General features: G+C 34.7%; 1 protein-coding gene across 1 annotated transcript; it reads left to right on the top strand.

Moving 5' to 3' along the window:
• Positions 1 to 568: 568 nt before the first annotated feature.
• LOC123717554 lies at positions 569 to 11,664 on the top strand. The gene is made up of 4 exons (XM_045673615.1): positions 569 to 1,819; positions 3,133 to 3,271; positions 3,511 to 7,341; positions 7,587 to 11,664. The coding sequence occupies exons 2-4, from the start codon at positions 3,149 to 3,151 to the stop codon at positions 8,502 to 8,504; spliced, it is 4,872 nt and encodes a 1,623-aa protein (XP_045529571.1). The 5' UTR covers positions 569 to 1,819; positions 3,133 to 3,148; the 3' UTR covers positions 8,505 to 11,664.
• The last annotated feature ends 4,300 nt before the right edge of the window (positions 11,665 to 15,964 follow it).

The raw sequence follows: 15,964 nt of genomic DNA, 5'->3' as shown, positions 1-15,964 counted from the left end.
GTCCTCTCTGCTTGGTTTTGTGATGAATATGATTATTACTTCCCTCCATTTCAAAGGTATGTATCGGTGGGCTACGCAAGCTCGGAAAACTGAGACGAGATAGTCTACTAATAGGTTCCCACTCCATTTTAGTAGACCTGGAAAGATGCGTCCAAGCCAGCCGCTTTAAATGGTAGGAAGGAGTGGATTGCCCACGCAACTTTTTCACTAGTGATTATTTTGTGAGATAATGCCGATAATAAGTAAGAATAGCCCATAATCGAATTTCCAAATATCCCCGTCTTATGTAAAGTAATGTTATTAATAAAATTATAGTTGAATTAAATTTTCATGTTGGGTATTTATAAGTGCAAGTCATCCTACGTAATAGAAGTTACGGATAGATCGATAAATCACGATTCTAAAATAATTTATATTTGACCTTTTTGTCAGAGAAAATTAGTGTGAGTCAGTTAACAAATTTTAGCGCTTTATAAAGCATAATGCACGTTATAGCGAACAAAGACTATTGCCCACCGCAGACACGATCCGGAATAAGTTATATATGCAATAATTAATTACCACTTTGTTGCAGTTGTGGAGGAAGGATGGTGTGCGTTTCCTCCGCTCTAAAGGCAGGATCCTTGAGAAAACTAACCAGTGTTTAGATTGCCCCCACAGGACCTTCAGGAACCAGAAGTCCTTTTATATATCCTGAGTGTGATTCAGGGTATGCCCTGATTGCGACGTTATGACGTCATCGTGGTGATTTGTAGCCGTAGATTAAAGGTGTCGCTTTTTCGCTGAATCGGAATGTGTCCAAATGTAAAAATGACTGCCCAGAAATTCAGGCCTCTTTGTATATAGCTAGTGTTAGATATCCAAAGGATTAGGCTTCGGCGACTTCCAAAAGTTTTGGAATTATAATAATATATAGAATAAATACATGATTATGTAAATGTAAATGTAACTGGCGCCAAACCGTGATGATAAAAATGTGATGTGATCAGTCATTTGTTTTTTTTTCAGGGTAATAGTTAGTAGGTAGTTCTAACTAGTGAAATAATTTCTGATATAAATTACCTTAAAAATGTGCCCCAACAGCCCCAAACCAAAATAATTATTGTTTTGCCGGCATTCTCGATTTTAAGCAATTTGGGAAGTATTTATAGGATTCTATATACAAACACAAAATATTTTTCTGACAAAATTATTTTTCTGCGGTGGTCTGCAATATCTAATGCACTCCGTGACCTACATAGTAAGCGATAGGTAAGCAGTGACCTAGCCACTATAGGGACAGTCGATGCCCTACTGGCATACTTCTAAAACCGCGCATGCTCCCGGGAAATGAATGGTCCTAGCCACGCCAGTTACCGGGAAACCCAACTTCCTTTTTCCGCTGCAAGATTTCACCCATAAAACGACACTGTGTACATTGTTTTTCTTATTCTTGGGTTATTGATATTGCCTAATAACTGATAAAAACTGTGTACTTAACCAAATGAATACTCCAAAAAATATTTAATTTATATTTAGAACGTAGTATCATTACATACTAATTGAGCATTAAACTATTTCCCATTTTATTGGAAATTATGAGAGATTTTAACTGGCAACATCAATTTGTTGTTTCACTTGAAGAAAAATGGCCGTCGAACGTAACGTCAAAACTCCTTGGTGTATCAACGAAAACGTGTGATTATTTTCAAGTAAATCGAGACGAATTATCGTGAATTGCGGCTAAGTGACGTGCAAGTGTTTGTGTTTTATTCTTCATCGGAATATTTAGTAAATGGTGGCGTACGACTTACAATTGCACAGGCGAATTTGATGCACAGTATGTATTTTTGTATTTATTTCTTTACTAATCGCTCTTTATCAACGCGCAATCGATTAATGGATGTCAGAAACATTGTAAACATTAAAACAAGTGGCCTTTGATCGAAGTAGGAATCCTTGATAACATGATGTGTCATACACTTTAAATAGATTATGAAAAATCTTATGATTTAGAAATCAAATGACTTTCAAAACACTTATATTTGTATGTAAAAAGCCTTATTTAATATAACAGAAGAGTGGTGACTGATACATGATTCAATGGTAATTGCGTTTCCTGGGTAAAACAAAGTGAATCAGTCAGTCATTATTTTTAATCATAGGAAGTAACATTTGTTAGGGAAACAGTTGCGTTTTATTTCCTCTACTAATAAGCATTGATAATAATTTTTGCAAATCATTTCAAAAAAGTCATCATCTATTGAAGCATGTATTCAATATAAAATTGTTATTTTTACATATTATTTGAATTTGAAAAAGCCATCAAGGTGATAATTTAGGAAAAAGTAAGAATTAGTAAGTTTAAATGAAAGATTTTTTACAATTTCATCAAGATAACTTTTTAATAAGGTATGTTCTTATACAATATTTTATTTTGATTACTTTTATTTTTATTAATTTTTATTTATTTATATTTTATATAATATATTTTCTGTCGATGTTCATAAGTGTACTTGTTTACCTATAAATCACTTTATGTGATTTGAGTGAGTGAGTTTGATTTACTTATAATCTTTCTAGAGCGCCTCAAGCTAAGGTAAATTCTACTTCTGGTGTTAATTATTTTAAGAATAAATAAAACTACTGTCTCAAAACAGGGAATAAGATGTACCCTATAGAAATCTATATCAGTGAAAAACAAAGCTTATATTTTAGAAAGCTATTTATCTTTTAGTATGAGCTTTAATAAGAACTAGGTATGACAATACAATGTGTTATTAATTTATAGATTGACTTTGTTGAGATGTTTGAAGAATAACTTACTATATCTATTTAAAATTAAGCTATGACATATACAGCATTAGTTATAGTCAAATTAAGTACTCGCTTACTACTCATACTATATACTTTGCTATTAAATGTTATTTGGAAAAAATTCACTCATGTTAAAACACCCCAATAGAAACCTCCATCAAATGCAATTGTCCCATTGTATCATACCACCCAACCCCACCTGCTGTTGGCCACTGTCTATGTTTACATAAATAATTTATTTGTTACTTCTAAAAACTAAGTTCTATATGAACAGATGTAATATGTCTAAGTTATAGGTGTCAGCGATCACATAGTAAATCAATGGTCTGTGTTCAGATGTGAGGGCGCGGTGATGTGGGGCGAGCAGGCCGGCTGGTGGTGCGGCGCGCTGGCGGCCGCGCTGCTGGTGCTCCTGGCTATCTGTCGACGCGCCGTTAAAAAGGCGCCCGACCACGGAGCATTGCAAGTTACGCAGGTGAGAAAGTAAAGTAGTTTTAACTGCGAAAATCATATAAGTCTTAATGTTGCCATAAGGTTCTAGTTGAAAAAGGAATTTGTATGAAAAAGGTACAATAATCTGTGAGGTTCCTATTGGAGCTTGACATTACTACATAGATAATTTATGAACATTTTCAAGATACTAGAAATAAAAGAAATGTTGATCCGACTATCTTATACACATGTTAAATATTTAATATTACTTTGACCTTTCAGGTTCACATAGTCTACGAAGGAGCGACGCGTTTTTCCCGCGCAGCCAGACTTCCTTTCGCCCGCGCCGCACTCACCACCGCGCCTGCGCCCCCGCACACACTCGCACACAAGTCTACGCAGGCCAAATCTACTCCAACACAGATTATCATTGTACAAAACTTCACACAGAACACAGTACCTCACGGCACGGAACAACAACCCTCCAGCTCAAAGGGACCCAGACATCCAGCTCCTGCATTTCGAGGCATACCTAAATTGCCCCTGCCTGAACAGTGGATTCATAAACGGCCATTTGAATTCAGATACGCGGCGTTACCCCGACCGTTAGCGCAAATCGTCAACACAGAATTAGGCGTTGATTTGTCGCGAGATACGCGCGCGAAGAAATACAGCGCCACCAGATCTCCATCCCTTGAAAAAGACGAAAAATCTCCCTTTATTACTAGCGCAAAATCCGATAAGTCAGACGTGTTCGGTTTCGATCCAGACGCTTTAAAAAGGCTGTGCGAAGCAGCTGAAGATTTGAAGGAAATGGGGGAAAGACCACCAATTTCTCCACGGGATGTCGATAAAGATATCTCTCCCGGTAACCTTCGAAGGTTCAGATCTGTAAGCACGAGACTTAATATGTGCAGTTGCAATGAAACACCGCCATTGGATGGCCCACAAGAGAAATCGGAAATACAAAACTCTCCGCTTTCATTAGAATGTAGTTCGGCAAAAGAAAAGTCATCTGCAACAAAGTTTGACTTCTCACCGAAACTCTTAGCAGAAAATATCAGTTCCCCCCGTTTTTTTACTCCCCCAGAAATGGTTTCACCAATGTTCTTCGCTGAACCATCCCCAAAATCGGTATACTATGATACTGTTAGATCGCCAAAATTCTTTCCTGAAACCCCCCGAGAAGTCGAAGTTCCTCAGTCGCCAAGGTTGTTAAGTGACAACGTACGAACAAATGGGTTAGCTGAAAAGCCAAATTCTCCGAAAATTCATAGTGCTAGACCTAGCCCTAGAGTTCCTAGCTATAATAAAGAAAACTACTTCACATTTGACAATGTAAGTATCGTTGAAGAAAGTGCTGCTAGAATCTCTCCAAGACCGAAAAAATATGGTGGTAGAAACTCCATAGAACGAGAACGATTTACGCCACCAGCGGTTGATAAAGAAATTAAAAAATACAGAAGGCACAATAGCTGTGATACTAATTATAAAAATGGCAAAGTAAACATTCAGAAATTGGACGAATCAAATAGTGATTCTTCAAATACTATTACAGTTATTGAAAAAGATGTCGTAGATTGTTGTGCCAAAGTAGATTGTCTCGATATGGAAACAAAAGTTAATCAAGAGTCAGAAAAATACGAATTAACACCTAATTTGAACACAGCATACGCAAGGCGACAAAGATTAAAATCGATTTCTCTAGATTCTGATAACGCCAAAATCATTGAACAAAACCTCGGTTTACCTATCGCTAAGCAAATGAAAGATCAAATGAATGAAGCTTATAAAAATCAAGATGTTAGTACGTCTTGCGAAGATGTTGACCGTTTTCCAAAAACTCCATGTAAAGAAAAACCAGCTTTCAAATTCGACATTGGCCAAAAAATTGATTTAGATTCAGAAGACCCTAAATCACCAGATCTCAAACAGAAGAAGTGTCTTAGACAAAGTTCAGATACGCAATCATTTTTAGATATGCCTAGATTTTCTCCTAAGGAATTCGAAATAACAGTAACAACAGATGATGGAGCAACCACATCTGCTGATACGGATTTGAAACGAAAAGGCAAAAACTTGCGAAACTTAACGATCGATTTAACAAAGCGAGACAGTGATCTTGAAAAGGAATTGCTAGAATTCGAAAAGTTATATTCCGACGCCAACGAAAATAAGGTTCGAACTCCGACTTTGAAAATTAAAGCAACATCCTTAGATTCTTCAGATCCAGATCCAACATCAGCCCTTCCAAAGAAATCTTTAGAAGTTCCTCAAAACTCTATATCGGTTCCTAACACTCCGAAGAGGCAAATAAAACGCATCCTAGCCCAAAAAACTGTAAAGCACGATATGACTGGGGCGAAATTCGGCTACAGCTCTCTACAGGGAAACGCTGAGCAGCGCAGATTGCTCATGAAAGGTCAAGATAGTGGCATCTTTTTGCGGGAGAATCATGCTAATCTAATGCTTTATCAACCGAGTACATCAAGAACTCGAACCATGGGCTCATTTGACGAAAACATGGTCGATATTTCCGTAGATGTTGATAAACCTGGCATACAGTTGGATACAGGACAGACTTTAGGTGCTAACTTATTAAACTACAAGCAGAATTTAAGTGTCTCCAGCACTAATTTAAAAACTCTCCCAGAAGGCGTACCTAGCGATGATTTCGAACCAAGTGCAGAAGATGAAAAATTAGCAAAGAAATTACACCGACGTAATTCTAATCAAAGTCTAAAGTTGAGCACACATAGCTTACAGAGCTCGAACTGTTCTCTCAGCAGTACTGGCACGTCATGTCATAACTTAGCAACAGTCCGAACTAGTCTATCTAACTTTAGTATCAACTCTGATGGCCGACAAAAGAAGCTATCACTCGAAAGGCGCGATTCCAACGCTTCAATAATTCCCATGGAGCACATTACACCCACAACTCGTGTTATTTGTTCATCAAACACCAATTTAACCGGAGAAACTCAGAAAAATTGTCTACTTCAGCGTCGTGGATCTAACAACAGTCTTACCTTGAATATTCATTCAAATAATCTCAGCAGACATTCAAGCAACAGTTCGTTAAACAAAGAAGCAAAACTCCAGAAAAAGGGACTTTTAGAACGACGAAGTTCAAATACGTCTCTGACTTTAAACATTAATAATTCTAATCCACAATTATCAACAAACCGCGCTTTGAGCATTTCTAATTATAACTTAAATGGGTCAACATGCAATTTAAGTAGATACAACAGTAACCATAGCATAGACAATCCGGAGCCTCGAAAAGGTATACTCGAAAGACGAAGTTCTAATACGTCTCTCACACTAAATATACAACCACAGGAGCCTAGAGATTTGGAAATCGACGAATCGTTAATAGAAGCCAATTTGAAAGACTTACCACATCGAGATAAACACAGAAAGTCCTTGAGTACAGAGAATTTAATACCCAAATCATATAAAAATCGAATAAGAAGCTCCACAGATAAGAGCATTAGTTTTGGTTCTCATGACAATTTGTGGTCGGCATCATATGACCCAGACTACCCGCAAAATTTAACTTTTGTGTGTGGTGATCAGGAAAACGAGATAATATATGCATTTGGACGTCAAGAAGAACCAAATTTCCAAGCGAGTTTTGTCCGAAATATCACCACGAAGCCGTTAAGTCCGCAAAGTACCTCAGAGGATTTCAGACTTTATTTGGCGAATATGCAACATCTACAAAACGCCTCTAGTGTTCTAACGCGGCAACAGTTGAGAGATTTGAACGATGTTTTTCAAAATGGCTATTCAAAGGTCCGCTGCGATGGTTCAAACGAAGGGCAACATTGTTGCTCCGGTCGAGTTGAAGATTTGTCCAAAGAAAACCCTCAAATGTCAATACCGGAACCTGTGGTAACTCAACCGTGCTCTGAGTACCAGAAAATGTTGTTGAGGAATCTCCATCAAGAGTTTTGGGATATGCCAACAAATTTTCAGGAAAAACCAATTGTGTCTGGGTCACATCCAAAGAATAGGTATAAAACCATTTTACCTAATGAACATTCAAGGTTTATACTACGGGCTGAATATCGAGGAGTCGAAGGATATATCAATGCCAATTTTATAAAGGTAAATTGTAATTATATTATGATGTATGAAAAAATCAAGTTTATTTTAACCCACTAAGACTTTTTGCATTTAACAATCACTCAAACTTCAAAAGTTATGTTAGTCAACATCCTAAAACAATATAAGTTATTATTAATCCATAGTTTTTAATTTTTAGATTTTAGCATTACAATAATTTTTTATCAAATCAAATGATTTCCCAATAAATAGTTTTTCTAAATAATAAAATTATTAAAATTTTGCAGGGGCACGAGTATACCAAAAACAGTTATGTCGCTACTCAGGGACCATTACCAAACACAATTTATGACTTTTGGTTAATGGTCCTTCAGAACAACATCGACTTTCTCTCCCTAAGACCCAACTGTGGACCGGTTATCCAAAAAATAGTCATGCTCACCAATTTCATAGAAAACAACAGGCAAAAGTGTGAAAAGTACTTTCCACTTGAAATCAATGAGGACATAACTATAGAAAAGCCTGACAGTCCTGATTGCGAAGATAAATTTATTTTTCAAATTAAAAACCTTGGTATTGTCAAGAAGACCGGTTACACGATACGAAAACTTGATGTTCAATACTTAAAAAAGAAAATCGAAGCTATAAGTTATACAAGTGATTGTGATGAAAGTGAAAGTGAGACGAGAGATACAGATAAAGGTGTAATAGTGTACCACTATTGGTTCCACAATTGGGCGGACCATAAGTGCCCAAAGGATGTTAATGCATTACTTAATCTAAGCTTAGACGTTTTACAAAACGAAATGTATGACTTTAACGTTAGCACTGACCTAAGTGATGAAGCTAAGTGTAAATGTGACAGTTTAACAAGTCAACCCGACTCTAAATTCGTGTTTCCTCCCCTACAGTCACGTTCCCCTTGTCCTATAGAAATCAATGTTTCCGCCCCTTTCAATTTTTCTTCTGATACCCTGTCTCCTCCTACTGTAGTGCATTGCTCAGCTGGTATTGGTCGAACTGGCTGTTTGATAGCCATACTTAATGGAATAAAACAGCTTACTAATGAGCAAAAAGTTGATGTTTTAGGAATAGTTTGCAATATGAGATTAAATAGAGGCGGTATGGTTCAAAATTCAGAGCAATACGAGCTTATACATAAAGTCTTGTGTTTATATGAGCAAGCTTGTTTGCCGGAGTTATAGCTTATGAAAGCATAATTTTCTACCTGTGTCAAAACTGCTAAATATTTTGTACCTTAACTTAATTTTTTATGATGGCAAGTTGGTGTTGTCTATGAGCAGAGCTTGGTCATTTACAATTATTTTTGGGCATTAGATTAGGTAATAGTTTTAATATGAATACCTTTTGCACAAATCCTATATAATTTAAGTGACTTGTTGTATATTTTAGTTATAAAATGACATTACTATTATATTTATTCTGCTAGGTAGAACATATATTGATGTTATTATTTATTTTATATTTTTTATAGTTATTAACATTTAGTCATTAATGTAAATATGTGTGTCTAATATATTGATGTATACATTAGTTATATAAAACATGCTTTGGTTGTGATTGGAGCTACTAAAACTTAAGAATCAGACTGATTTTCTTTTTTTAGAGATAGACCCCGGTCTACTCTGAATATCATTAACAATTTTCAACAATTGGCTAATGATTTGGCATCCCCTGAAACGTGGTACGCCAATGTCGCAAACTTTATTATATAGTAAGCTTCCTGCAGTAGAAATATTTTTAATTCTATTGTAGATTAGTATTGCTATTAAAAGTAGTCCTTTAAATTAGATGACTCAACTGGACTAGATATAATATTATTTGACATGTATTCAGTTCCTATTCTATTGTATCTACAACAGATTATAAATGTTTTTTTTTTATATAACCTATATTTCAGAATTATTTTTAAAAAGCTGAAATAAACATCATAATACAACGAAGATAGGATAACTAGTGAAGAGAATACCCTACCACTAGTTAGTTTATGTTATATCGAATGAGAAAAGTTTTTGTCTTAGACAACACTTACGTAGAGTTTGTCAACATTCTAGTCATCTTGTGAGGGTCAAAATTATTATTTTCAATTCTTCGTCATACAACTTTAAAATTGAAAGAAAAGTGAAACTACAATTAATCAAATCAAATTATGAAAAGCTTAGTTAAGTTTAACTTTAAAAAACGCCGAAAAGGACTCTTTATGTCACTTTCATTTCAAATTATTATCGTTTTCTAAATTCTATTGGATTGGATTCTATATACATATATAAGTTTTTACTCTATTTAATCACAACCAAATCACATGATTTTATAATGTACTGTTTTAATATAATTTAAACGCCGTAAATATGCAATATAGTACAAAGATTTTATATGTATAAACACTATCCTACACAAAGTGAAATTTTTATACCTTCTATATAGGCTAATTTGATAAATTAACAAAACAGATATATCAAACTCTTATATACATATTAACATTTTCTTTTTCTACCTTTACTATTTTGTCACCTAAAAAATGTACCTCAGAAAATTAGAATTGGTATAGATTATTAAGCCTGATATAATAACAATTTAATACACATTTTATAAGCTTTTGTTTATTTGAAATTAGAATGAAAAGTAGCTCGTGTTGTTATCTAAATAATTTGTTTATTCGAAACTATTAAAACCGGTAGTATGGGTGATGTTCAGAAACGCTAACAATGACTACCATGTGTCAAAACTCAATGCAGTTTTGATGTACGGAAGTCTGACTTAGCCCTAAGTCTCGGAGTCTTACCCTAAAACATTGATTTAATATTCTATTACTAGTAGTAATTGCTACGAGTCGTAAATTTTCGTTTGTTCCATACGTGGCGCTTAGCATTTAGCTGACCTTAGTAAGTTTTTAATGATCGACATCAATGTTTATATTACACAGTTAATTGTCTAGTAGAATCTTTTTATGTTTGTAAAATATCAACTATTATATTAAATATTTTTAAATTTATTTATATTTTATTTTGCACCTTTTTGTTGTAGCTTTATTGCGATAATTCTACTTTCCTATTGCGTATTTAAGATTGTTACCTTGAAGTCCTTTGAGTTGGTTTGTATGTGAACCGGATTCATTCTCGTATATAATGACCTGTAGGGTGATTCTGTAACCTCGAACTGATTTCGGTTTTAACGTCACCTGCTACATGAAAGTAAAATACATCACATCTATAATTGACATTTACAGACTGGTGTCTGTAATAAGATAACTACTAAAACCTCCTTGAAATGCACTCCGACATTGATGGATATAAACTGAGTTATAATTTTACTGGTTCCTTTAGTTTATTGAATTTTTACGATTATTACTTGGATGAGATTGATCAATTACGGTTATTGTTATTCATTATCTTAAAAGGCGAACATTATCCATGGTTTATTTTAGTTTAAGCAATACGCTAATTAGCCCTTCGAACACAAGGTATGAAATGAAATTCCGTATGACCATAACACAAGTGAATTTGTTTTTTGATAAGCATTCCACAGTTTACATTATATATAAAGTTTTATGCCACCTTTTTGAAAGTTGATTGATAAATGGTTCTAATCCCCTTAAATTTATTTATGCGCTTTGGAAAGGAACGTTTTCGGTATATTGTAATAAGTCGCATTAAAGATGAAGACTTTCAGAGATAGGATATTTGTTATTTGGCCCTAACGATTTGCTTGTCACTGGTAGTCAAAAATTCTCGTGTTCGGTAGCCTCTATACTGGAACTTACATAAAATTTTATCGACGCAGTTGTAAGCATACATAACTTTTTACTATAATCATACCTAAAGGGTTCTTCGTAAGGTTATCTTTAGACCATTCTTTTTTATCCAAAAAGTTTGTAATACTATTTTTATTATAGGTATAAATCATTATGTATTTATATTATGTAAATAAGTACAGGGTGTCTTAGCATAGTATTTGAAATGAAACGTCCCAACAATAATAACATCGATTCAGGGTGGGGGTTTATTATCCGTAACAGTTCGTGATTATTTTTAGAGTACATAAAAATCCATTTATGTATTGCGTTTATACCTACGTAGTCCACGCTCTCTGCGCCATAGCGTCTTATAGCAGTGTCGATTATTTGAGACTAGATGCGACTTGACATGGGTTAGACAACATGTGTAGCGCAGGCGAAAGCGGAACACACTTTGTCCAATGTTAAAAAACATTTTGTCTCCAATTCGATAAAAAAATGTTCCAGCTGAGACTAAATTTATTACGTATTAAGCTTTTTTAGACATGTAGTGTCTTTTTTATTGAACAATCCGAAAATAACTACTGAATTTAAATAATATGAGTAGGCAGGACAATGACTAAATAGTTAATTAATCAATCCTATTTTTAGAATTCATAAAAATATGAGGTTAAAAAATACAATTAGCGTTTAAAATATCAATTTAGGTTAAAAAAAACCTCTAGAATCCGGTGATGTGAGTGCATGATTGAAGTTGTGTTTACGACTTTTATAAAATTTATTGTAACAGTGACTACAAATAAATCTTACACTAAAACATACCAGTGTCTCAAAAAGGTCTCAATTATAGGGATCGTCGTTTCCCCTCCCTAATCTAATTTTGCATTTCAATGTTTTTTTGGTTTAATTTAATTTAAATACGTGTTTCATACTAATAGTAATTGTTAAGCCAAAAGTGAATGCTCACGTAAACGAGCGCGTAAGGTTGTGGTAGCGGCGATCAAAAATCGAGGTGACGGCAGACTTGCTTTACTTACAAACAATATGTCATCACGATAATTTAGGATAACACTGACCTCAATTAAGGCTGAGGCCATATGTTCAGGGGTCACACGACCAGATCCGTGCTTTCATATAAAACTGATCCAAATATACAGTGAACAACTACGCTTTTGTTTTCACATGATAAGGACACTCTGTAATTATTTGTTTATAATGTAAGGAAACAAGAACACCAAATTAGGTTAATATTAGGTTAATTTTCTAATTTATCTTAAATCTAAATGTATAAATGTTTATAGATGTAATAAACGTTCCCTAATAAGGTATTTTTATTTTGAAAATTGTCCATATCTTAATATAGTATAAGTAAGCACCGGAGGCTTTGTTGGTAAGGCATAGTGAGATGATTCCTAAGGCGTAGTTTTGAAAAAAAAATCAGTTAAGTTACATATAAATATTTTGTAAACAATCATCGCCTCATTGAAGCCAATATAAGTATTTTTTAACATTCTCTTTTACGATAATGCTCAATAATATATGTGGTATTTAGATTTATGAACCCTTAGATAAGCCTAGTTTGTTCGCGTCGCAAACCCTCTATCCCTAAGTTTGTGCTCATATTTTAAACATATAAAGTCAGTTGTTACCCGCCACCGTACTTAATTGGCTCAAAAAGTTGTTTAGGTCTAGGCCAAAGATTTCTGTATTTGTTCTGTGATCATTTGTTTTTTCTAATAGGTAAGTAGGTGATCAGCCTGTGCGTGGCACACGCCGTCAACTTTTGTGTCTAAGATTGCTCACTTGTATGTTAAGAATAATCAGTGAAAATAAAAATCTCGATAAAGCGATCAAATATGTATAATTTTTTGTTTGACAATTTAATGTTACGTTTTCTCGATGGATCCATTTAAGACGAATACGCAAGGCAAACTAGTTATTAATATAGTATAATATAACATAACAAATGATGAACAAGACAAATGATGTAAATAAAAGTTATATTTTTTATTAATTGTTTGATACTGATAAAAACTTTCTATACGTTATATGTTTCGTATGTGAACTACCTTATGAATAGAAGCATAAAAATATAAATAATGAAATGTTTTAACAAAACTCCATTCATACATAACCTTAATAATATACCTCGGTAATCAGTCATCATAAAACGTATGCATGTTATTTTTACGTATAACACGCGGATAATATAAGATTCTTAAGGTTCTTCTTTTAAGGTTTTAAGGGATGGAGGAAGCTAAGAACAGATCCAAATTTAAAGTTCAAGATTTCCCTTTACTCAAAAGGGGTACATACTGCAGAGAAACGCAAATAACAATAACTAACGTAGATATTTAATGTAATTTTTAACAGTATGGTATTACAGTGGCTTTATTATTAATAATAATACAAGATTCTTTAAGCATTATATTATGTGTATCATCTACATTTACAAGCACTTGTCCCACACTATTTTTCACATACCAACCTATGTACATATATTTATTTTGTATGGCAAATTAAGTTTTACACTTCCTGGACCCGTTATAGGCGATAAAAGTTTGTGAATCCTGTATTATTATCGTATAAGTTATATGTTTCTGGCTTGCTATTGTACTTCTTTTACTATTGTAATAAACAATTAATTAATTAGACTTTGATCCCTTGGAGAATGGGACGGGGTTTGGTATGCTATATGGGATGCTATTTGTGTGGACAATTTAGCACCGTCTCGCCTCAATCGCACAAAAGATCGCGGGACCGCAGATTAGGCGGCAAATAACACACGGCTCAAATATAAGTATCCTATAACTTTGATTTTGGTTCCCTATACAGTGGAGACTCTTGGGTCATGGGGTTTAAGTGCCCAGGCTCTAATTAGAGGTTTAGGTTGGCGTGAGATAGTACCGGTGATGATGAATAATTATCGCAATACAGCGAGGAAGTGCTGCCACAGCGACCAAACTTTTTAAATTTGTTTTAATTTTCTATTTACCAATTTTTGTTATTATTATTACTATGTAGTTTAGGAATATTGTAAACACTGTATATTTGTGTGTTGGAAATAACTGTTAACATCAGGCTATTAATAAAATCTTGCGAGTATCTTATTATTATATACGTAATATATTATTGTATTAGTATATTTTCTCATTTAAGTGAATGTTGTTGTTCGAACACCTATGGTTCAATTTTAACACGCGCTACAACCTTTTTAGGTCTGGGCCTCAGATTTCTGTATCTGTTTCATGATCGTTTGTGAATTGAATAGGCAAGTAGATGATCAGCCTTCTGTGCCTGACACACACCGTCGACTTTTTGGGTCTAAGGCAATCCGGTTTCCTCACGATGTTTTCCTTCACCGATCGAGCTAATGTTAAATGCGCACATAGTAAGAAAATCCGTTGGTGCACAGCCGGGTATCGAACCTACGACCTCAGGGATGAGAGTCGCACGCTGAAGCCACTAGGCCAACACTGCGCTATCACAATAAGATACTTCACCAAACATGCCGCTCATCAAAACCGCTACTGTCTTTAACTTACATTACATGATATTGGTCAAAACTTCCTACTTAACTTTATACGAAAAAAATAACAATTCTTTAACATTATTTAAAAATAAAATGTAATAATACATAAAATATTTTATGTAGAATTGTGCACTGTACCTATTAATAAAAAATCATGCAGATATCCTTCTCCTTTGGTAAAATCAATAACTTCGATACGGGTCTATTGAATGTTGTACATTTTCATCTTCTAGTAAGCTATCAGATCCGGGACGGACTTTGACGCAACCTAATAGCCTAATAGTAGGTGGGAAGTCGTCTCTTTAGTCATGACACTATCCCCAATATTTGAGGCTAATATATTGTTTTGCTATTTATATCTTTACTGCATGGTATTGAGCTACTTAGTATTCCATAATTTCTAAAAATCTTGAATCATCTTTTATATCTTATACAATCCAACAACAAAACCAATATTCTGGTCATCATAATTAACATCAGGAATGCTTATTAGGGGTTCCTCTATTAGCAAATAACCTGGAGTTAGTGGCATGAGGGTTTCGAAGGTCTCATATCATTACATTGCGTTCACTTTTGAAACTAACCAAATTGTGAAAAATCCTACCTACTATATACAGGTATTTTAACATGAATAACTTGTGTAGTTACAATACTTCACCTTGAATATTTTAAAAATAATTCGTAATAAGGTAAACTAGGTTACCTTGGGTTTGACTTATAACAATCTTTTGAGTTGTAGTACTAGTTCGGCGCGTGCCGTACTTTTGGCCGTACGCCGGTACGCATGAGGCCGAGTACTGACTTTGATGATTTGATATTTTAAAAGAGTACCGAGAGATTTTTACTCCGGCTTTTTCTCTCGCCCTACATCCTCTGTCTTCTTTGCCGATGAGTCTAGAGTTAAAATTTAATAACGTGGAATAAGCGATACTTGTATCTTATGTTCCATAATAAACATATTTTATTTTATTTTACTGGCTGCAAACACAGGAATTTTTTTTGGGCCTGACATGCTCTGAATCGCAACCAGTCTATGGCTTGGGGTTCCGGTCTGCGCTCCTCATAAACGTCCCTAGAGTAGTGATATCGATAAGCTAGCACATCACGGCCTGCTATGCAAAATAAAGTGCAGGCGGCTTTTAGAGCAATTCTGTCTGTCTCTGGCCACCGTCAACGTGCCAAGTTGAGACGACTGGTATTGCTAGAGACGATGGCAAGAGACCGGACGGTATGAGTCCATGGAAGATGGGAAGGGTCAGTGCCGGATATGTGGCTAACGTAGCAAGAGTAGCAAATGCTACGGGCCCCGCGCTCCAACGTATCCGTAATAAAAAAAAGTGTAGTATTTAAACGCAAATAAAAAAAATAATACTTTTGTA

The sequence above is a fragment of the Pieris brassicae genome, chromosome 12 (genome assembly GCF_905147105.1).
Source record: "Pieris brassicae chromosome 12, ilPieBrab1.1, whole genome shotgun sequence".
In the NCBI taxonomy this organism is placed as follows: Eukaryota; Metazoa; Arthropoda; class Insecta; order Lepidoptera; family Pieridae; genus Pieris; species Pieris brassicae.
Note: the sequence above shows the minus strand (reverse complement) of the source record. Positions and strands in the feature narration are given on the sequence as shown.

Coding starts and splice junctions, on each gene's coding strand:
- LOC123717554 (XM_045673615.1), top strand. CDS start 3,149: ATGTGGGGCGAGCAGGCCGGCTGGTGGTGCGGCGCGCTGGCGGCCGCG. Junction 3,272..3,510: donor GAGCATTGCAAGTTACGCAG/GTGAGAAAGTAA, acceptor TTGACCTTTCAG/GTTCACATAGTCTACGAAGG. Junction 7,342..7,586: donor TCAATGCCAATTTTATAAAG/GTAAATTGTAAT, acceptor AAAATTTTGCAG/GGGCACGAGTATACCAAAAA.